The 24,265-nt window shown below is 41.2% G+C and overlaps 3 protein-coding genes and 1 pseudogene across 3 annotated transcripts in view; 3 read left to right on the top strand and 1 right to left on the bottom strand.

The window, feature by feature from the left end:
- LOC146577745 (protein NLRC3-like) overlaps positions 1–24,265 on the top strand; it is an 86,170-nt gene that overhangs the window by 47,544 nt on the left and 14,361 nt on the right. The gene's annotated exons all lie outside the window — the stretch shown is intronic.
- LOC146577748 (stonustoxin subunit beta-like) lies at positions 3,434–6,020 on the top strand. The gene has a single exon (XM_085268386.1). The coding sequence runs from the start codon at positions 5,397–5,399 to the stop codon at positions 6,018–6,020; it is 624 nt and encodes a 207-aa protein (XP_085124512.1). The 5' UTR covers positions 3,434–5,396.
- On the bottom strand, positions 12,891–15,981 carry LOC146577747 (neuroligin-2-like). The gene is made up of 4 exons (XM_085249635.1): positions 15,952–15,981; positions 14,907–15,077; positions 14,025–14,338; positions 12,891–13,719 (listed from the first exon to the last, which is right to left on the bottom strand). The coding sequence occupies exons 1-4, from the start codon at positions 15,979–15,981 to the stop codon at positions 12,891–12,893; spliced, it is 1,344 nt and encodes a 447-aa protein (XP_085105761.1).
- On the top strand, positions 16,813–17,950 carry LOC146577746 (uncharacterized; annotated as a pseudogene).

Below are 24,265 nucleotides of genomic sequence, written 5' to 3'. Positions count from 1 at the left end.
ACATGAATCAGTTTTATTGGAATTCCACGTGAAAGACCAACACAAAGTGGAACGGAAATCATACATGATTCCAAACATTTTTTACAATAAATAACTGCAAAGTGGGGTGTGCGTAATTATTCTGTCATGGAAAAACACACTGCCATCAACTGTTTTGTTTTTGTCAAAATCACTGTAATATAATCACTGTGCCTTTATATACATGTGACTTATATTAATGCTGCTGCCCTCTTGTGGCTAAAGTGTAATTATGTTCTTGTTATTAGGGAAAACATTTGAGAGTAACATGAAAAATGAGTCAGCACTTTGGCTTTAGCTTAAGAAATCCTCATTTTTATGTCATCAGTTATAGTTGCATGTATTCATTATCATAATTTAACCTTTAATATTGATGTCTTAAATAGATTTTGAGTAAATTAGCAATTTTATGGTATTTTATGGTTGTATTAAATTAATACATCACTAATGAATTAATTATTTCAGTAATTAATTTAAAAATGTACATAATCAATTAAATAAATATATTAATAATGAATTATCCATTAATTTCATTTAAAATGTTTCATTATTTGTTCATGTACAATTCAAATTAGTTAATTGCATATTTAATCAATTATTGGTTTGTTTTCTATTTTAATTATTTTACTGACACATTTAATGAATTATTTAATGATGTATTTATTTAATTCACGTTGCTACTCCTGGCCTTGCATCGCTGTTCATAAATACATTTTATTTGTCAGCTTCACCCATCAAAGTCAGGGGGCGGGGTTAATGCTGACCAAGTCAAAACCATTGCTTTGGTCTGGTGGGCGTTCTTTTAGTGGGCTTTTCTGTCACGGCCTGCGTGGCAGACTATGATGAGGGGAAGGACGACCCAAATGCTGGACTCTTTGATGAGGTCAGTGTGTTTATTTACAGTGATGCAAAATAATCCAAACAACAATAAATCCCCAGTGCGTTCCCGACTCTGACATGTCCTCTTGCCAGTGTTGGTGTTCTTTGTCTCCGCTCCTCAGTGTCTGAGCACCCCGTGCTCGCTGCCCTCTCGTCTCCACACTCCCCCTGGGGAATAACAAAGAGGCAGCCGTCAGCAACGCCACAATGCAGCAGACTAACCTTAACTAACTCGCCAAGAGACGAACGTGAAGTTACGCAATGATCCAGCATCGGAGACAGCTCCACCACACTCCTAAGTAGCTCCTCTGACGAGGCTTGATCAGCTGCAGGTGTGAGTAATTCTCCTCCGCAGGTGTGGCCAGGCTCCTGGCTGACACACCCACACACACACCTAGATACACAAACATGGAAACAGGAGACAGCAGCACCAAAAACACACATGTCCATAACTTCTTACAGGCCCTGGGTCACCCAGACCCCGGTCCCATGACAATTCCTCAAAACTAAGTAGGCCTACACACCAGGGTTTGGACATGTGTGGACCCAAACTATACTTTAACTTTACCCTTTTTTGTGTGTCACCAAATACACTTTAATATCTTCTAGACAAGAATGTAGTGGCACAATCTTTAACCTCCTAAGACCCAAACTCCTCCGTGGCATTCATTTTTAGTTTCTCTTTGATATTTGGGCTGATTGGGACCTGATGAATGTAAAAACAAAGAATTACCACATTTTTTGTTTCTGAGAAAAATGAGAGCCACATATGAGGATATTGGTCTAAAATGTCGATAGCACAGTGGCAGTGTAACATCCTCGTAAGTGGATATCACGCCCTTGTAGAGCAAAATGTAGTATTTTGGTCTAAACAACCCAAATTGTGATGTCCACATATGTGGACGCCAGGTCCTAGGAGGTTAAATATCTGTTCACTTTGTCAAAATGAACCTAATCATCTCTGATGAGTTCAGTGATGTCTGCCAGCTCACCTTGCAAGTGGTCGAGCTTATACCGCCGACAACGCGGCCACAACTTGTAAACCCCCTGCTGACTATCAGCTCTGGAGTTATTTGTTTATGTTAGTTTCAACTGTTCCTGCAGAAAGTAAGCACGTGTTACTGATAAAAAGTCCAATAGAAGCAAAGTCTAAACTTTGAAAACAAAAACCTGTCTGATTAAAATCTGATCTTTGGGGGGTTTCAATAAGCAGTGTGACCCGTGTATATGCATCAGGGGTGGTTTTGATTATCGATTTATCGATTAAAATCGATTCTGGCTTGGATAACGTGATATCGATTCATTAAAATCCTGAATCGATTTTTAATATAAATTTATTTTGGCCAAAACGCCAGAATCTCAGGTTAAACCTCCCAAAGTTTCAACAACCACCAAACAGCTAAAACAGTAAATGAGAGCAGGAACACGGATTCTGCACAAAGACGTAAACACAAAGCGCGGAGCCGCCGACGCATCAGAATCAGTGAGATGTGACTTTCTCACCTGACTGCACGGACACGAGCTGAAAGCCGACAGCTCGCTGATTCTGATGTTGCGGCGGCTCCACGCTTTGTGTTTACGCCCTTTTTGAGCTGATTCTGAAGCTGCAGGTTTGATGTCTCTCCAAACAATATTGAGTAAACCAGCAGCAAAAGAAGCTCCAAACTACGCTTCACATAAACATCGTCATGAATTCCCTCTGATTGTTTTGCTGCCACCAGGATAAAATCACACTTCATGCACAGCTCTCTCTCTCTCTCTCTCTCTCTCTCTGTACTTCTAGAACAGTTTCCTGTTTTCTGCATTATTCGCTTGCTTGTTATGCACAAGTCTACCGTTCTTACAGCCTGTCGGCTGCTGTTTTTTTTTCTTTTACTTACTTCTGAAAACAAAGCCTCGTTTCTGCCGTTCAATACTGAACAAATTTAAACTTTTTAAAATGATGCAAAATTGCAAAATGCTCAGCTGTGTCTGTAATCAAACCTCTGTAACTTTGCTCTGCTTCACGTCAGCAGCATCAGGTAATGTTCATATGTTCATTAATGGTTTTCTTTTGTTTTTGATGTACTGCAGAATATTTGTATAAAATCCCAGGCCAGGAAAACCTTCATGTTTTTCTGTTTGATCCTCAGCTACTTTGACACAAAGGCATCTGCTGTGATGCTCACAGCTTTGATAAAGTCTGGCAAGTGTCAGATTTCTTTTTATCGATATAAAAATATAGAAATGTACTGATGCATGTAGTAACTGTTAGCTTTAACTGTACAAGGCTTGTTAGACATAATGAAACACATCGTACAGATTTCTGGATGTTAGACTATAATTTTTATTATGATTATTAATCTTGAGTCTAAAAAGTCAGTCAAGTATATCCAGGATATCTTTCTGTTAACTGGATTCACTGACCCTAACACTGGGACCAGGATAAGTGGTCGCATGAAGCTGGTTATCAGCTGACAATCTTATGATTTAATTAATTTAATTAAGTTATTTAATTTTTCTAATTTTTCCTCTACATTTCCCCTGAAATGAAGGGATTGTGTTAAACATGCTTTAGTTCCTCACATTCTTCTGCATCTCTTTGTTCAACCCCCTGAATTAAAGCTGAAAGTCTGCACTTCAAACACATCTGAGTTGTTGCATTTAAAATAGATTTTAGTGTATGTACAGAACCAAAATCAGAAACTAAGTTCTCTCTGTCCAGATATTTATGGACCTAACTGTATAATCTATACAGCACGTAAAAAATGCTGTAAATAAAGAAGTCTGTGAAAATGTGGCACTTAAGGTCAATTTAAACTGAAGTGATATAATCTTCTCCCCACAGTTTGAGTTTGTATTGTCTCAGCTGCAGACAGACTATGATATTAATATTATTAGTTATTAATATTATTAGTTATAAAGGACACCTTCCTGCCTTTAGTCTTATTCATGATGATTATTAGTCGTCTTCTAATGTCCACAAGTCTGTATGATGTGTTTCATAGGTTCTAACAAGCCTTTTAAACTTAAGTTACTGCATTGCTGAAACACCAACATCTGCTTATTGAACAAAACAAAAACAACCAAAAGACCACACATCTGATTTCATTTTTATTTTAATAGACTTCCAAAGATTATACCAGATAACTGGCCTCAGAATATAATTGAATAAACATGTTTAAAAACAATAACCTAATCCTGTCTTGACAGGCTGAGCTCTTCAGTATCCACCAACAGCATCGTCATGCTGAGTCAGACGTTTCTGCTCCTGCTGGAAATACTCTTCCTCTTTCCACATTGTACCAAATGTTTTTAAATGTTAGTTTCAATTTAAAATTAAAGATTAAAAAAGTGTAACACATATAAACATCAGATAATTAAGACAAGCGAATGGTTCAGTTCCACATGTGCTCCGCTGACACATTAAACTTCAGTAAAATGATGCAGTTATGAAACAACTTTAATCTAAAACAAACTGATTTGCTCAGGAGCAAAAACAGTGAAGTCAGTGACTGTAAGTGAGTGAGCTGTGCTGGTGACTGGATATCAGATTTCCAGTCATTAGAGCAGATAAGTGGCAGAACTATATTACTGATTTAATTTAAATGCAAATAGCCCAAATCCTGATTAAAGCATCAGGTTCACTTATAAAGTATTCTGTAGTTATCTTAGTGTCCATCGCCCTTCCCAACATGGGAATAAAGCAGCTGTGAGAGAATTAAACATGAATGAATCAATGGTACGGAAGTGGAGGAAGCAAGAAGAATGAGCTGAGTAAAGTTTGACTCATGCGACATTTTTGTTTCGCTTAATGCGCCTTATAATCCAGTGAGCCTCATGGTCTGTAAAATATGGTGCATTTGCAAATTATGTGCACAATATTGGAACTAAACTATTTTATATTGACAAACAGCGGCCCGCATTAAACTGTGACTGTCACCAGGTAATGTGGGCGTGTTTGCTGAATAAGCAGCAGGTGTTAAACAGCTGACAGGTGAACAGGATGCATGCAGGTAAACTCGAGGGCCCTTCGAGCTGATCGGTGGTGTCGTGAGGAGAATTTCAGCTCATTATTCATGTTACAGAAACACAGAGGTACGAGACCAGGCAGAAGACTTTCTGATTATTTGTTTTTAGTTAAAATAATTCCATTGTTGTCTAGTGATGGTGTGGTAAAGCTCTGTGAATGTGTCCAATTTTTCCGGCTTTGTTGCTTCACCCAAAGGCAGATCACACAAAGTTTAACTGCTTATTATGAAGAACTGACATCTGCTGGTCATTTAATGTTCAGCAGCACTGCTGTGAGAATACCTGTAGGACACATACCAGTGGATATGTGAGCACATGCACAGCTGCAGGGCTAGAAGGGCCCAAATGAATTAAATAAATAGATTCTTAAATAATTAATTAAATGTGTTATTAATTGATTAATTACATTTATTTAAAAATCATTAAATTTTTAATTAATTTATTGTAAATGTTGGAAATGAAATTATTTGGCATTAAATCAATGATGTATGTATTTAATAAGTATTTTGAACTTAGATTCCTGTCAACTCACAATCGACACAAACACAGTGAACACAAAGCTCCAACTGTCTGACAACAACAGGAAGGTGACACATGTGGAGGAGGTTCAGTCACATCCTGATCATCCAGACAGATTTGATGTTTGTGAACAGCTGCTGTGTAGAGATGGTCTGACTGGTCGCTGTTACTGGGAGGTCGAGTGGACGAGGAGGGCTCGGATATCAGTGAGTTACAGAGGAATCAAAAGGAAAGGAAGGAGTGATGAGTGTGTGTTTGGTGGAAATGATCAGTCCTGGAGTCTTTGCTGCTCTGATCATTATTCCTCTGTGTGGCACAATAACAGAGAAACACCCATCTCCTCCTCCTCCTCCTCCTCCTCCTCCTCCTCCTCTGTCTCTAACAGAGTAGCAGTGTGTGTGGACTGTCCTGCTGGCACTCTGTCCTTCTACAGAGTCTCCTCTGACTCTCTGATCCACCTCCACACCTTCCACACCACATTCACTGAACCTCTTTATCCTGGATTTGGGTTCTGGGATCCATCGACTGGTTTCATGAAGGGTATTTCAGACTTTTTTGGCACACTTAGGTATGAATTGACTCTTTGTAGTTAGTCTTACCTGTTAGAGAAACAGTTCAGTCTTTACATGTCTGTGTCTTTCACTCAGAAACACATGATGAGATTCATGGACTCAGTCAGTTGATGTTTTAAACTAAATGATTCACAAATTATTATTCAACACAAGTTTGGTGAGCAGCAGGGCTCATCCTGATTTTTGTTTTTGTGCATTATAATGATGAAATAACTTTGTCATGTCTGTGGTGGCCTTTGGAGAATTAAACCATCCTTTAGAAACTAGATATAAATGTCATATTTTCCAACATTGATATTTTTCTGTGTTTCAGACGACAATGAAAAGATAAAGAACAGTCTGTAAATCACAAGTTATCAATTCAAATGATTATTAAAGCCACAAGAGAAGCTTCCTGTTATTTGTACCACTCACCTGGTCATGTGATCCAGCTGTGCAGCCAATCATAACTGCCATCACTTTCTACTTTGATATTTCCATGGTGAATGGACTGATTCTTGTTTAACACGTTCATACTCTGATGGATGCATCGGAGAGGGTTAGTGTCTTGCTCAAGGATACTTTGTGTGCCAGCTGGAGCAGTCAGGGATTGAACCACCAACCTTCTGATCATTAGATGCCTTGCTCTGTCTCCTGAGCTACAGCCATCATCAAAGCTCTTTCTTAAATCCTCTCTGAGAGGAGCTCAAACACGAGGAAGAGACGAAAGTGAGGGAAGAGAGTGGACTCATTAGTAAAATGAAAAACAGCCAGCGTTGATGTTTAAGACAAGTGCGGTAACAGAAACACTATATATAGCAGCGGTCACCATGGCAACATCAATGTCGGTTGCTACGTATTGTACTGATCCTGATCTGTGAGCCTCATATCAGGATATGCTGTTGTTTGTATTTGTTTGCATTGTTACCATTTTTGTGTCTTTTTTAACAAACTACTTTTATCTTGCCATCGTTTGTCAGAGAGTCAAACTACATTTGGTTCATCTTTCTACAATAAAAACATTTCTTCATCTTAATTATTGTATGTGCAGAGTTGTAGTTACTCACAGTGACCACTGGAGGCGTGTGATCCTGATAGTTTCCCTGGAACCGTCCAGTTCATCCACATTAATGAAGCTGTTGGTGATTAACGCTCATCTGTACAACTTTAACAACAATATCAAACATTTAATCGCTCTGCAAACAGCTTGTCTGATGTATAAACTGTGTCTTAAAGGATCAAAGTAAATGTCACATTGAAAGCAGATTTCACTGTAATGTCCTCTGTTTGAAATATTCCAAATATAATCTGGCTTGGTAATGATTTACTCATATATTGTCCACGCAGACTAAAGCAGTAGGAGATGAGATGGAAAACAATTAGAAGAATCTTTACTCTTTAATGTCACAAATTCCTCTTTGTATGTAACATAACAACATACATGATACAGCTGCAGCAACTGAGGCGAGGAGAGAGGCAGCAACAAGAAAACTGGAAGAAGGAGACCAACAACACCACCTGTGGAAATCTTTCCCCAATCAAGCGTCATCATATCAGCATTTCATCAAAAGCACACATGCTGACAATGCAGAGCTGTGGCAAAATCATTGAAATCATTTATGAAACAAATGAGTGCATCAAAAATAAGAGTGGAGCTGCAATGAAAGAGAAGTGAACTTTCTTCAGTCAACACAAAGTTTTCCCTGACAGGTGACATTTAATTAAAGTGACTTTATCACCACACACACATTCAGAGGCAGTCTACAGGAGCAGAGCTGCAGCTATTCAGCAAATGTCTCCCTGCAATCCTCACTGCAACACCTACATGTGAAAATGAAACCACCTCTACTGTTCACACATGAAACGTCGTGTGAAGAACCAGTTTTCCTCACATCTCTGTTTTAGTAACTCTGAAGTCTGAACTTTGGATTTTTGCATCCTGTTTGTACTGATAACTGTCAGTGGATGATTTTGATCCCAAAGAAATCTTTAACACACATGTAGTGATGGGACGTGTTACTGAAACAATGGTTAGGAAACAGAAATCGCCTGAGAATCTGCTCATGTTTAAGATTTCTTCTTTACAAACATTTTCTATGGCTGTTCCCAGTATGACCAGTGATACAAAGCATGGGAAATGGGGATTAGTTCATTCAGACAAATACACTTTTTAAAATGTAAAAATAAAGAAATGAATCAATAAAATAAAAAGTCAAAGAAATAAAAAATAAGGGTCTGAGGCGTCTGTCTCACTGTATCCATGGCAACAATTTACTTTCTTTCCTTCATATCAGAACCACATCTTTGAAATCAAAACATTTAAGATTCAAATTCAATCACAGATGTGTTCAATGAAATATTAAATGAAGCAGTGCAATGTTTTTATCACTATCCAAGTTTGAACTCTAAGTAGAAGATTTAAAAAAGCAACACACACACACTCACACACACACACACACACACACACACACACACACACACACACACACACACACACAGTATGCAGACATGATTTAGCTGATGATAACATAACGACTGCACAGACCCGTGGGATGATTCATGTCCTTTTTCTATGCAATGATGAACTTCTTGCTTCAGGACCTTCTTGATGAATTTGTTTTCTAATCCACAGTTTTCTACCTGATCTGTGTGTTTGAAGTAAAATGTGTTGCTTCAAATGTAAAAGTTAGACAGAAAGCATCAACGTGGACTTCAATCAGTGTTTTGTGTTCATACAGGTCAGCTGTTGCACACAGAGCTCCTGGATTTACACTGTGCCCTGGTTCCTGTGTTTCTGTATGTAGTTTAGTCTAAAGTGGATCCTCCTCATGCACAGACTGAATTATCTGTTCAACAATCAGCATTTCTGATTCATGGATTTCATTTGTTTTTGCTAGTTTTGACTTAGATTTCAACATATCTGTGGTGGCATCTGTTCAGTGTTATGGAAGTTTTACAGCACTAATCTCACTTCACTCTGTAAGATAACAGTGAACAATATTACTATTAGAAAGATTATTAGAGAAGCCACAATCAGATGATCCCCTATGAGGTGTCCTTGGTTATAGTGTGAAGTCATCTGAGGGGAGAGAGAAGAAAGAAACACTTCAGTGTTAATGAAAAAGTCTTCAGTCTTCTTATGGGAAGAGACCTCCACCAGACCAAGACAGGTAACCATCCAACACGTTCTCATCCCAAAACCTAACAGACCGATGCCATGTGACAAACCGATGCCATGTGACAAATCGATGCCATGTGACAAATCGATGCCATGTGACAAACCGATACCTTTCGGTCTCCCTCTCTCTCTCTTGTGCTCCTGCTCCTGCCAAAAGCAAAGCAAAGCATCCACCCTTTTCTTACCGGCGTCGTGAATTGCTTGTCAACATCTACTCATCCTAATGTTGGTCCAGTCTTTGTCTCAGTGTCAAGTCAGTCAACACTTTAGTCCACATGGTCAGTCCAGTCACAGTCCAGTCACACACATCATGCACACACATTCACACTAGATCTTGCTGATAGTGGAGCCTCACGCACAAAGCATCAGAGTCTCCACCCTCATCAATATGAGCTCATTTATTTGTTGTTTCTTTTGTTTTTAGAAAAAGAGTTCTTTATGATCTTGGACTGGATTGACTCGCTGCAATCCTTTAGACAGGAACTGGCAGGTTCCCACAGGTGACCTTTTCCTCAGCCCATTGTAATCTGGAAAAGCTCACCTTATATTTGCTCTCACAACAATGTTTTACAGCGCTGTTAATTCAATCTTGCAGGCCTGCTTAGAACAAAGAAGGAGGAAAAGAGAGCTGATTATTAGCTCATCAGAGCACAAAACATCATCACCAAAGGGGGCGACACCTGACAGTTTTCTCTAAGTGCACTGTTACAGAAATAATGAGCCGCTCCTCGACATGTCCATGTTTAGTAAAACTCCCTCTATTGAAATAAGAAAACAAGCCAAACCTAACTGACAGAATGAACCCATCACTAAAACAACGACCCCAAAAATCTTCATCACAGAAAAGTTTTGCTTACTAATCCAACAATATGTTGTGGGAATTAGAACTTTCCGGGTCATAAAGCTTTTGCCCGACTCTTGGCTTAACTAATACTGACATAGTCTGAAATCAGACTTAAAGTCACTCCCTCTGTTCATTTAGGATAAATGTATCTATATCTGATTTAGGCTAAGTGCCTTTTGTTTAGATGAACTGCTGGACTTCCAGACCAGCAGGTTTAGGGAAGTCTTTATGGGGTCACACTCTGACCCCCCCCACCACACACACACACACACACGCACGCACGCACGCACGCGCACGCACGCACGCACACGCACGCACGCACGCACGCACACACACACAGGCAACGTACTCTTTGTTTGTATGTAGACGTCATATGTTAATGAACGTCATATGTATATTCATGTAACCTCAATAAAAGAGCAGTGTTACGGGGGAGCGGACGAGAGCAACTGGGGTGAAGCGAAGGAACGGCGTTTGTCCGGTTCTCTCCCGTGCACGGGAAACATGAAGAACTTTGCCTACTCGTGTCTTGCTTTGCTATGTAATTAAATTGTCCTTAACGTTCCAACGAATAGGTTTATGCTACAAACCTATCACTGAGGTTAACTACACAACCCCTCGCCACCTCCTTATACACAGGAGTGAGTACAAAAGGGTTCGTACGGACGCATCAGCCGGCCGTCCTTCTGCTCGACACTGTTAGCTGAAAGATGATCGGATCATCCTCTGTCCTGTATTTAAGGCTGAGAGTCTTTGTCCAGTCTCTTTTCCACAGCTACTGTCCACAGCACTGATCCACCTGCAGCACAGCCCCACTCAGTTGTTTTATGATTTACATTGTGCACGTTTCCCTTCCACTGAGCTTACAAAACCTCTGACAGGAGAAGTCAGGCATGTGTTTCCCCCACCTCCCCTTTTAGGCAGTAATAAAATAGAAAACAAACAATCAAACAGGCTAAAGCTAGAGCACAAGCAAAGACAGCACCGGTGACTAAGTTCTCCCATACTGGACGTACGCTACCACGTGGGCTCAAACAGCAGCACGTCAGCTCAGTTTACATACTGTTGACATCTTCATCAGAGGGTCAGCAGGGAGCGCTGCTGAGCTGCAGTCGTCTCCACCAGAGTGACGGAGCAGGAATCACAAACAGCACAAACCCACCGTGTTGTTTCCACCCTGTTCAGGAGATCTGAGCCCCCATCCCTTTTTTTCATGTTGCAGCTCTGCACTGCAGGCCCTGAACGCCTCCCGGTTACCCTCAGTGTGCTTAGAGTTTAATTTACAACCGACGAGCTCACAGATCATCTGCAGGCAGGTGAACGAACCCTTAATGTGAGGATAATAGCAGAGCTGAGCTGAGGTCAGAAATAGTCAGGAACGGTGTCGACACAGTGAAGTCAGCTGTTTGGGAATTTGTCTGATTATCAGTTTGGGGGGGGGTGGGTGTTAAATAACAAAGGCGGTGTAGGATGGAGAGAGGAGGAGGGAGGGAGCAGTGATGATATGAAGTCAGAATACACATGTGGCAGACATAAGGGGGTCAGACAGGAGCAGCATCAGTCTCTGCTCTGTTTTGTTAATAACGTAGAAAAATAATTTTGTACAATCAAGCTACATCGACGGACGCTTTACCTCACGTACCCTAAAATGAAAAAGTAGTGACAGTAAGACGGAGGCTGCACATGACACCATGACTGAGTTCACAGCTGTTGCTTTGATTCTAACGTTTAAGACTTTTGGCATCGACTCCGTTTTAATAAATGAGTGCTGGGAGGCGTCGTTTGACTTCAGGAGCTCCTGCAATGCTCCTGCGATGCTCCTGCGATGCTCCTGCGATGCTCCTGCGATGCTCTTACTCTGCGGGAGAAAACCAAAAACCAAAAGTAGCAAACATGGAGCGATATGACTCGTTTAGATTTTGGGAAACGTGCATCGACAGGTACAGTGTCCTTTTCCCCGCGTCTTTAAAAATGATTCATGCATAGATCCCCCACTGAGAAAACCCTTTTATATACTTTCTCCTTTGTACACATTTTATATAGAACTATATATAATATCATTTCTCTATATCTATATTTTCAGAAAAATTCTTTCCACACAATAAAAAAACAACAATTAAACAAATGCTTCAAACAAAACAACAAAAAGAGAGAAGATGGAAGAAAGAAAATCACGACTGAGGCCAGTTTGGCACTTTGTCATGAGAACATGACAGAACTCTGTTAGTTGACGGTAAATAGCGAAACTCTATTTTTCTTTGGTTTTTCTTCTCCCTCGATGAGAAATGAAACACAGCAGTACTTACTTGGCACCTAAAAATGCTGGTCGAATGAAAGATATCAGTGTTTTCATAGTTATATGTTTAGTGTACGCCTCCCGCCTCCAAACTGCTCAGCAGATCGGGAATTTTTAGAGAAGAGCAGGAGGGAGGCGTGTCAAATGAGAGGAAGAGAGCAGTAATAAAACACGGATGTAGAAAAGAGAAGCATAATGTGCACATAACACACAGGAGATGGAAAAAGAGATGACGCCAACGTAAAAAAGAGAAAACAGCGAGGAGCGAGAGAGCATTCGTCCCTTTGACAAATGTTGGAGGTCTTGAGCCTGGAAACAGCAGACCGTCTTTGAAAACAGTATCTTTGAAAGATCTGAGTCACCCACCCCAAACTGCTCATCTGCTGCTGGACACTTCAGTTGCACCTCCACATGCCACCAGTGGAGGGAGCTGCCAAGTTTCACAGCACATGACGCAGCAGGTGTAGTTGCTTTTGGAGAAAGAAGAGAATAAGAGGACAGAACGAAGGCCCACGTCTAGAGGCCTCCCTTCCAGAGCGGAAGCAGAGCCAGTGTTCCTGGTCCCTAGGTGGCGCTGTGTCGGGCCTGTCCCTACTATACCCTGGTGGTGGAGTGGGGGTGGGGCAGGGTGTTGTTGTGGCCGGTGGAGGGGAATGTGTTGAAGGCGTGAAGAGGCTGCATGCTGGTGATGGTGCTGGGGATCACGGTGATGGTGTATGGCGTCATCAGCGGCACGTTGTCGGGGACGCGGCGCAGCGCCAGGGTGTAGTCGGGAGGGCAGGCGGGCCGCAGGATGTCGTGGGGTCGCAGGGGCTCCATGTCGTGGTGAGCGTCGTGCTCCCAGTCCTTCATCTGCAGGGACATGATCTCCTCCTCCTGGCTGTGAGCCAGGTCGTTGGCGGGGCCGCCCCGCTGAGGGGACAGCCGGTGCCGGCGCATCTCGTGCTGCTTGTCACGCTTGTAGTAAAGGGCGGCGAAGGCCAGGATGTTGAGGAAGAAGAGCGACGCTCCAACTGCAACTGTCACGCTCAGTTCGGTGGAGTAGTCGCAGGTGTGTCTGGGAAAGAGGTCCTGGGGCGGGCGCTCTGAGCCCTCGGGCTCAGGATCTGATGGGAAGGTAGGGTAAGGATGACGAGTGGTTCGAGGAACGTTGTTTCTGGGCCTCATGGTGCCGGGGTCACGGCCTGCGGGGGAGCGCGTAGTGGTGGGAAAGAGCACGTCGTGCAGGCTGTGAAGATGAGGGACTAATTCCAGCCAAAAGGCCACTTTGTTAGCTCTGTAGTTGTCTCTGACACGAGGTTTCAAACCGATGTGAAGGTACTGCTTGTCCTTCCAGTTGAACTTGGTCCAGATGACCTCCTCGAAGCGGTTGGGCTTGGTATGAATGAACTTGGTGTCCTGAGGGACGGGCAGGTTGGGGTCCCTGGTGGAGCATAAAGGTTAAACGTTTCAGTTCAAAGTTATATTCAGTCTCCATTATAAGTAACATGTGGCATCAATACACTGAATACAGACAGGAGGCCCATTCTCTGTGCAACCTTTAAACTATCTAAGACCAACCGGCTGCTCTGGGATCTGGATGCTTTTGGTGAACCAGTATGTTCAATTCTTCAAAGCCACACGGGAATTAAACTAGCAACCCAGATTCAAGTATTCAAGATGACTAGAAGGCTATCAGAGAACATACAGTAACGTGTACAGTTTACACTACTGTGACATGAGGCCTACCCAGTCTTTGCGAAGTTAGTCCAGTAAGTCATGACCACAGCGCTCAGCATCACATCGTTCTTGGAGAAGTTGCACGGGAGCAGGTCCGTGGCACCGATCATCGGTACGCCGAACACGTAAGGTATCTCGTCTCCGTGCGCGGCGTCGGCCCACTCGGGCCGCGTCTCGGTGTGGCAGTGGTGGTAGAACGTGTAAAAGTAAACTGGGGACTGAAACTCAGCATGGAGTTTGGCAGTGGCCACAGCTGGTGCCACCCACTGGTGGTCCGTAAACAGGAAGCGAGTGAGAAATCTAGAGAGGAAAAAAAAGTCTTTCTGATAACAGAAGGAGTGACAGGCAGCAGAGAGGAAGCATGACTGCATTATCCAAACATGTCTGTACTGTGACTGTGGTCCGGCTGTGAGGGGTTCGCAGGCCGATCTGTCAGAAACACCGACACTGAGATTGGGAGCCCACTACCTGGGGGATGATAGCATTACTGCCCACAGAGCCTCAAAGGTTAAGGCGCAGACACGCCGTGATGTGGATTAGTGGCTCTCTTTAGCACGCTTGTCTTGTTTGATGCACTTCACTGGGCTCACATGTTACTGATTCCATTCTTTACTCGCATGTTTTAAACGCTTAAAGCACTTTCACAGCTTTTGATATTCTTTTGAAAATTCATGTGAACTCAAGCTGTCAGAATTGTAATGTAAGCTTTGATAATTGTCCACATTTGTCATTTTGACGATTATCCGTTTATTTTAATGAATACAGCAAACAGAAAAAAACGAACAAATCAACAAACGCGGCTCCTAATGAGACAAAACCTGATGCTGCTGCAAAATGCAGTTAAGTGAGAGGAGGCTGTAAAATGGAATAACTGAAAAAGTGGCAGTGTACAGAGGTGGCGTCCTCACCCTCTGGGTAGCCGTAGAGGTTGTCAACAAAGTTGGAGATGGTGTAGTCGAACGCCGCAGCTGAGATGCCGTCGTTGTCCTCACTGTCGTCCACAAACTTCAGCCCCTCTCCCTGGTTCACTCCTATCAGGATGTCATAGTTTAGGAGCTCCCCCTGGTGGAGCAAATAAGGAAGAACATGCTGAGTGCTGGAACAGAGCCTGTGTGCATCACAAGTCTACAACAGGAAGTGCAGCTGAAGCACAGCTTTGTGAATTGGCAGCATTTCATTTCCCAGTAAACAAAATAAAGATTAGCTGTTGCCATGAAATTCCTACTATAAACTGTAAATACTGCAATATATGCAGGGTTCATACACATTTTTAGGGTCAAATTCAAGCACTTTTTAAGCACATTCAAGGTCAATTTTCAAGCTTTTCCAGCACATTACCAAAAAAGAAGCATGTTTCACTTTGCATCACCTCAGTAAGACCTTGTAAAAATTTAAACAAATCATCTGAGGTCGATTTAAATGTCTTTTGTTCCCCTTTTGTTAAAAGAGCAGCACACAAAAATACAGAAAAAGGAAACGGTTGCCTTACATGCATATAGTGTACAAACTCAAATAAACACATTCCTCTTAAAAATGTGCAAATGTGAACAAATCAACTTGTTAGAGATCTTCATCTCCACTGTAAATAAACAACAAGCCAGAAAACAAGAAAACTGCACCAAACACCACAAACACCAACAAATTAATGTCTTCTCATCAGACATTGAAGCTTCTTTCCTGTGTGACATAAAAAATAAGAGACAGATGTTTGTTTGTTTTTTTAACTAGTTAAGCACCCACGTTCAGTCATCCACCCATTCACGCACACATTCACACACTGGTGATGTAGCTACAGCCACCCTGGGGCGCCACCAGGCCCTCTGACCACCACCAGTAGGCAACGGGTGAAGTGTCTTGCCGGGTGAAGTGTCTTGCCCAAGGACACAACGACCGAGACTGTCCAAGCCGGGGCTCGATTACAAGGCGAACTCCTAACTCTTGAGCCACGATCGCCCAGTGGGGACATGGGGACATTTCAATTTCCAGCAGGAAGCTCCCCCTTTTTGTTAAACCCTTTAGATCAGGGGTCGGCAACCTGCGGCTCTTTAGTCCTTATAGTGCGGCTCCGCGTGGTTTGGGGAAATAAATTAGCTGAAGTGTATTTTATTTATGTTAGTTCTTTTTTTAACTTGTAGTTCTAAATTGGAAGATTATTGTGATTTTGCAATATACAAATAAAATTATATTTTCTTATTTTTTCATCGCTCAAAATAAGCGTCACACTCGCGGAAGCCGGTGTACCCGGCGAAACGCCGTGCATTTATCGAGCCTTTCAACCCCAGATAGGCCAATTATGGCTCTTTGGCTCTTTGGGTCTTAAAGGTTGCTGACCCCTGCTTTAGATGAACAGAGTTTTTTAATTAAATACATAATCTTTAATAAATGTTCTCTTTTATAAAAAGTAGGATAATTAAAAAAACTTTTATTATACCTCTATTGAGTAGAAAAAAAACTCGTGTTTTCTGTCGTCTGTTATATAATATTAGTGATGTTTGTGACAATTAATTTCTTAATCGGCTGGACTAACCAATAGTCCACAACCAGGAAACACTGAAATTTTAAGTTAAGTTTGAAAACAGTTTAAAAAAAAATACCCCATTCCAAAATGTCTTGTGACAATCTCATTGGCTTAGGGAGTGATGATGTCATAGATCTTAAGAATCTTAAGTCCTTTGATGTTTTTCCTTAAGTAGGGGTGAGAAACAGCAAGTTTTAGTTCGTTTCAGCAGCATCTGTTTTTGCAGCCTACAAAACGTTCACCACAAGCTCTTCAAAGTCATCGTATAGAAACTCCAACATGTTTCCAAGGAAAAAACAACCAATTCAAAAAGATTACGCCGCCTCTCCTTCCTGGCGTGGCCGGCCAATTTCCCCAAATGGCTCCTCATCCTTCCAAAGGGCGTTAGAGGAGAGTAGGAAGGAAAACTACCTTCTCCAGAAAAAAATGCAACAAATTGAAGAAGAGAAACTTCAACTGGAGGACAAATGTAGACGAATGGAAGCCCAAAATAAAGAGCTGGAAGAAAGACAACAGCGCCAGCCGGACATAAAAATTATTAATGAGGGCTGGGGAATCAAGTTTGCTCAGAGCCGAGAGCAGATTGTGCACCTCATTAAAGAAAACAGGCAAAAGAGTGCAGAACTAAAAGAAATGACCAACCAGCTCCAAGACAAGAAAACGATGACTGATAAGATACAACGGGATCTCCAATACATGGACCGAAAAAATCGGCTCCTCCAAAGACAGCTCCATGAAGCTGTGGAAGAAAAGAAAGAATTCCTCCAACAGAAGGAAGAGCAGGACAAAAAGCAACGAGACATGCAGCACGAACTGAAGAGCATGAAGGAAAAATACCGCATGCTGAAAGAAAGCCTGGATGAAACACTGCGCCAAAATAAAGACCTTCTTCAACAGAAAGAGCAACAGCAGGAAAGACTGAAAGAAGGAAAACGTGTCGTCCAGGACTTTGAGTCTAAAAATCTAAAACTGCAAGAGTTTTGTAATCAGCTGGAGGACAAAGCAACTAAAGTGGAAGAAGAAAAGGACAAACTGGAGAAACGCTGCTCACAGATGCAGAGAAGGATCGATCAGATAGCGAGAAACAACTCCGAGCTCGTTAAGGGGATTTTGGTGGAATTCAATAACTTGAAGCGTGAACACACTCAAATGCAGGCGCAAAAACAACAAGAAGACAAAATACATGAAGACCTGCAGCTCACGCTCCAAGAAATCCAGAAAAGAAACGAGCAGTTAGAAGACAAGCACAAAGAGGTCCAACAGAGAAATGCAGACATGCACAAGGACAAGCTGATACAGGAGGCAACATCCAAACAACTCAAAGACAAGCTTGAAGAACAACAAGCAACATTGGAAGAGGTGGAACAAAGATGTGAGAAACTTGAAGAACAAAACGCAGAAACCATCGATGAGCTGAGAAATCTCATCCTGGAGAAAAAAGCGCTCGTGGAAAAGTGCATGAAAAAAAAGAAAAAATGGTTCCACTTGTTCCGGAGGAGAGACGCTACTGCTTCCTCACCTGATGTAGCCTCGTCTTGCTCCACCTCTGTTAACCCCCCCAACTAGTCCCGGCCGTTGACTGTCCCCTCCTGAGCCTGGTTCTGCCGGAGGTTCCTGCCCGTTTAAAGGCAGTTTTTCCTCCCCACTGTCGCCAACTGCTTGCTCAGAGGGGATTGTTGGGCTTTTCTCTCCTCTGCCTTGTTTCTTCATTTACTTGTTTAACTTTTTTCATTATTACTTCATTTTACCTTGTTTCTTCATTTACTTGTTTAACTTTTTTCATTATTACTTCATTTTACCTTGTTTCTTCATTTACTTGCTTGTTTAACTTTTTTCAACTTATCTAAATAATAAACCAATTAAATTTATCCTTTGAGTATTTTTCATCTCATCTTTACAGAATCTTTCCAAAACATTTTCAAACATTCAGATCTGTCTTTTATTTTCTTCTTGAAGCCTCATAAATGGTGAACTAAAAACCCGGAACATGGTTTGAAACATAGTTTCAGCTGAAACTGGCATAACATGCTGTGTGTGTGTGTGTGTGTGTGTGTGTGTGTGTGTGTGTGTGTGTGTGTGTGTGTGTGTGTGACAGGGTATCACTAGTTAGGTCATCATGTTTAGACTCATTCACTCCAAAATTATTTAGGCCAAATCTTTAAAACAGTGTCATTTCATACACATTTTCAATTCACTTCAATCGCACAAATGCAGAAATAATTATTTGCAGTATCTTATTTATTATGAGAATGTCATGCCTGATCATTTGTACCTACACCACCAAAAATGGGGGCAAAAGGGAGGAGATCATGTTTAATCGGTTATAAGAAAAGGTCAGAAATATAAGTGCCGACATGAGCAGTGTCCACAGAAACCTCTGACTCTCAGCTCAAAGCTCATATAAACCATTTCTACAACCAGCAAACAAACAAAGACACCGAACAGTTAAAAGAGCAGTGACGTCACCACGAATCTGTGGTCAGGTAATATCCATGTTTTGATTGATGATTTTCTGGAGTTAAATGTGAACCGAAGCATATTTTGGGTGTTATATGCTATTAAATACTTTTTAATTTATTTAAAAGTATTTAATAGCATATAACACCCAAAACATGCTGGGTGTGGAAATAAAAAAATCAGAATTTCCTCTGTTTGAGTCACAGTAACTTTGACATAGTAACATTTGCAGTAAGTCCTAAATGTTCACCTTTAAAATCCCTCCCTCTGTTCATTTTGCCCACATCATGTTTCAGTGGTTGGCCTCAGGTTCTTCAGCTTCCTGACAGTCTGAAGTCAGCTGACAGAGTTTCACCTGCTAAATACACAGAAAATCTTGTTAAAGCCGCACAGTTTGCCCAACAGTAATATTCCCATTAAGCCCTTTCTAAACACTTTATAACAATGTGTCATCACTAAATTATAAACTTCTTCTCCAGATCTGCACGACTGCACTTAGTCACAGACGTTATTTAATTGTCCTGCGGCTGCTATCATATATTTTACCAAACTGTTCTTCTCACACAGTCACAGATATATTTCTCTCAATGCAAACTTCACTCATGTCTCAGACAGGAAACTTGAGTTTTTCTTTTTTTTCTGTCCCCACTCATTCAACTAATTTGCATATTGAGTCACATCTCGAGAAGTTGCCCTGACAACAGAAATGCATATTCAAAACATTGCTGCATAATTCAATTATTATTCTTTTATTTTTATTTCTACAGTCGTCACTTCTTTTGCTCAATCAGCTGGAAACCACTTCTAATTCACTATTTTAAACCTGCTTTAAGCTTCTAATCCCTGGTTGGTCCTCCCAGTCACTTTTTCCTTGTCACAAAAGTCGCTCTATTGTCCTGCAGCTTCCTGAGTTATTCCTCAGCTTCAGCCTTTAAGTGTGTTAAATCTACACCATTCAGCATTTATGTCATGTATTCACATTCATGAGTGTAAGCATGTCTTCATTGCGTGTATGTTGTGTGTTCATATTAATATTGAGTGTAAGCTGGTCTTCGTTGCCTCGATGTGTTTTTATAATCAGATTTAATTCCTGCATCTTTGCGCTGAACTGTGGATTCAAACTGTCTCACTTCTGATTCTCTCCAAAAACAATTTCACATGTGACAATTTCTACATGTGTGTTTTCTATTTTTCTATTCATTTATGTATTATTAGTTCATTTATTTCTTTATCTCTCTCTCTCTCTTACTTTTTTTATTTACCTTTCTGTTGCGATGCTCTGGATGTTTCTAAACCCCACAAATGCAGTCTCACTGTTCAACCCAATTTTCCTATGCTGGCATCCTGGCAGCTGCACGCTTGACTTTTCTCAGTTCATGGGCAGTTATTTTGCGCCTTGGTTTTTCCACACGCTTCTTGCGACCCTGTTGACTATTTTGAATGAAACGCTTGATTGTTCGATGATCACGCTTCAGAAGCTTTGCAATTTTGAGACTGCTGCATCCCTCTGCAAGATATCTCACTATTTTTGACTTTTCTGAGCCTGTCAAGTCCTTCTTTTGACCCATTTTGCCAAAGGAAAGGACGTTGCCTAATAATTATGCACACCTGATATAGGGTGTTGATGTCATTAGACCACACCCCTTCTCATTACAGAGATGCACATCACCTAATATGCTTAATTGGTAGTAGGCTTTCGAGCCTATACAGCTTGGAGTAACACAACATGCATGAAGAGGATGATGTGGACAAAATACTCATTTGCCTAATAATTCTGCTCTCCCTGTAGACTTTTGTCTTATCGCCTTAACCTCCATGGTCTCAAATTCTTTAAGGATATAATTTCTTTTAACCGGATTAGGGCAAATTTCATTTATCAAAATATTCCTGATCACTTTGTTTGTAAACCTGCTGTCACCAAATTCAACTCCAGCTATGCAGAGCTGCCTCAGTCCAGGAGAAATTTTAGAGTGCACAATATCTTCTTTTATCATTGATCTCAAAGGGACTGGGATGGCTTTCACTGGGGATTTATATCTCTTAGCAGTACATCTTACATCAAATTTCTCACAAAACGTCTCATGTTTTAGTAAGACCCCATTATCATCCATAAAATGAGCTACAGCCCAAATCCCTTTAGATCTCCATTCATCCACGTACACAGATTTCCTACACAAACGGATATACCTGTTGTTCCATATAGGGGTGTTGTGAGGAGTAAAGCTATGTTTATAGATTAATTTCCAGTAGAGACGGACCTGCTGATGGAAAGCTGAGAGTTTAACAGGTAACGAACTGCAATCAAAGTCACAACGTAACAAAAAGTCTATTCCACCCATTTTGCCAAAAATCACATTGGGAATAATGTTCCAAAAGGAATTTTTGTTCCTAATGAAAGATCTTAACCATTTCAATTTTAGTACACCATTCATAACATCAAAGTCAGTGGCATTAGCCCCACCCTCTTCATAATTCTTAATCACATCATTTTTCTTTATATAATGACATTTGTTCCTCCATATGAACCTAAAATTAAGAGTATTTATAGATTTAATTAGTTTTGGAGGTATGGGCAGAGAAAAGGCTGGATAGATGAGTCTGGACAGACTGTCCATGTTGGTTAGCAAGATTCTCCCAAACAGAGTTATGTCCCTTTGCAGCCACATGTTTAAAATTGACTTACACTTTTCTATATTGGTACAGATATTCTTATTTTCTGTTGATGTCTTATCCTTGCAAATTACAATGCCCAGATACTTCACCTCTTTTTTGATCTGCATATTATTTATTTGCTTGCAGGGGACACTCATGCAGAGCTAGAATTTTGCATTTATTAATATTCAGCTGTAGGCCAGAAGCTTTGGAGAAATGGTTGATCGCCTGCAAGGCTAAAGGAATCTGGTCCTCATTTTTTAGAAACAGGGTGGTATCATCTGCCAGCTGACTGATTATTATCTGTTCACCCATCACAGTTAACCCCTTAATGTGACTGTTTTTAATCAAAATAATTCCTCTGACACAGAAGACCTACATTCCTGGTTTAATTCTTGCTGTCAAAAAATCATGGACTCTGTGGCTCCTTTAAAAACCAGGCAGCTTAAGGCTAAACCTGAGCCTTGGTTTAATGAGAGCAGTCGTGCTGTTAAGAGGGAATGTCATCGAGCAGAACGGAGGTGGAAAAAGGATAAACTGCATGTATCATTTCAAATTCTCAAAGACTGCTGGCATCGCTACCAGAACACTGTTAAAGAGGCAAAAAGGGAATATTTTGCAAATATTATTTCTTCCAACTGTCATAACCCACGTGTGTTATTTAGGACCATTGACACTGTTTTTAATACTCCTTTGAATGTCTGTTTGGAAGTTTCTCCTGAGATTTGCAATGATTTTCTGAACTTTTTTATTGAAAAGGTTGTCACCATCAGGGCTCTTATCACAGCTCCTGACTCTGACCCCTCTGTCTCTGTCCCTTGCGCTGCTGTTTTCACTCAGTTTGAGCTTGTGACGCTCTCCTCTTTAGAGGATGTGGTTCGCCATATTAAGCCCACAGGTTCCCCACGGGATCCTGTCCCTCCACAATTCTTTAAAGAAATTTTTCCTAGTATACAACAGTATGTCCTTGACATTATTAACAGCAGTCTGTCTTCTGGTGTGGTTCCTGCAAATTTCAAACATGCAGTAGTACAGCCACTGCTTAAGAAACCTGGCCTTGATCACACAGTTTTAGCGAACTATAGGCCTATTTCCAAGCTGCCTTTAGTCTCCAAGGTTTTAGAGAAAATTGTTTTTAGTCAACTGAAAGATTTTCTAGATGAAAATGGAATCTTTGAGGTTTTTCAGTCAGGTTTTAAAACCCTTCACGGCACAGAATCTGCATTACTAAGGGTTTTTAATGACATCCTTCTGGCATGTGATTCTGGTAACCATGTTGTTCTTGTCTTGCTTGACCTAACTGCTGCCTTTGACACAGTAGACCACAATATTTTAATTTCTCGATTACATAATGTAGTGGGTATTGGTGGCACTGCACTCAGTTGGTTTAGGTCTTATTTGTCAGATAGAACTTTCTCTGTCAGCCTTCTTGGTTACGAATCGTCTTCTGCTCCTCTGTCATGTGGTGTCCCACAGGGCTCAATTTTAGGGCCACTGCTCTTTTCTCTGTATCTACTGCCTCTGGGTTCTATCCTTAGAAGGCATGGGATCTCATTTCACTGTTATGCCGATGACTGCCAAATTTATTTGACACTAAAACGCAAGGATGCCATCTCCATAAAACCTCTCTTGACATGTCTAGATGACATTAAAGCTTGGTTGGCTCGAAACTTTTTAAATTTTAATAAAAAGAAAACAGAAGTGTTGGTGTTTGGACCCAGTGGTCCCTGTGAGTCCTCCTCTGTTGTTTTAGGATCCCTGGAAGTCTATTTTAAATCTGTTGTTACTGACCTTGGTTTTAAGTTGGACAGTGATTTTAAATTGGACAACCAAATCAGAGCAGTGGTGAAGTCCAGTTTTTATCATTTAAGGCGACTGGCAAGACTAAAATCTTTTCTTTCGAGGCAGCACCTTGAAACAGTGATCCATGCTTTTATTTCTTCCCGCCTGGACTACTGTAACTCACTTTATGTGGGGGTCAGTCAGTCATTGCTCTCACGTCTGCAGCTGGTTCAAAATGCGGCTGCACGACTCCTAACAGGAACTCGAAAAAGAGAGCATATAACCCCCGTGCTGGCCTCTCTGCACTGGCTGCCTGTGTCTTTTAGAGTTAATTTTAAAATTCTTATGTTTGTTTTTAAATGTCTACACAGTCTTGCCCCGCCTTACCTCTCTGAGCTTCTTCATCCCCACATACCCTGTCGGTCTCTCAGGTCAGCTGACCAGCTGCTCCTGGAGGTACCGAGATCCAGGAGGAAGCTCAGAGGGGACAGGGCCTTCTCTATTGTGGCTCCAAAATTATGGAATAATTTGCCCATGCATGTTAGAGAGGCCCCTTCACTGTCCACTTTTAAATCACGTCTTAAAACCCACTTTTATTCCTTGGCTTTTAACCTCAGTGAGACTTAGTTTCTTTTTTAATGCAGTAGTTATTTAATTAATGATTTCACTCTTCTTTTATTTGTTTTTTATTTATATCTCATGTAATTTTATTTTACAGTTCCAATGTACAGCACTTTGTGTCAGCTGTGGTTGTTTTAAAGTGCTTTATAAATAAAGTTGATGATGATGATGATGAAAATAGACAACAGCTCAGCAACCATGATGAACAGAAGTGGTGAGC

The sequence above is a fragment of the Mchenga conophoros genome, linkage group LG3, assembly GCF_057382185.1.
Source record: "Mchenga conophoros isolate Kocher_MC1m ecotype Shallow Benthic linkage group LG3, M_conophoros_male_GT1.1, whole genome shotgun sequence".
Classification (NCBI taxonomy): domain Eukaryota; kingdom Metazoa; phylum Chordata; class Actinopteri; order Cichliformes; family Cichlidae; genus Mchenga; species Mchenga conophoros.
Note: the sequence above shows the minus strand (reverse complement) of the source record. Positions and strands in the feature narration are given on the sequence as shown.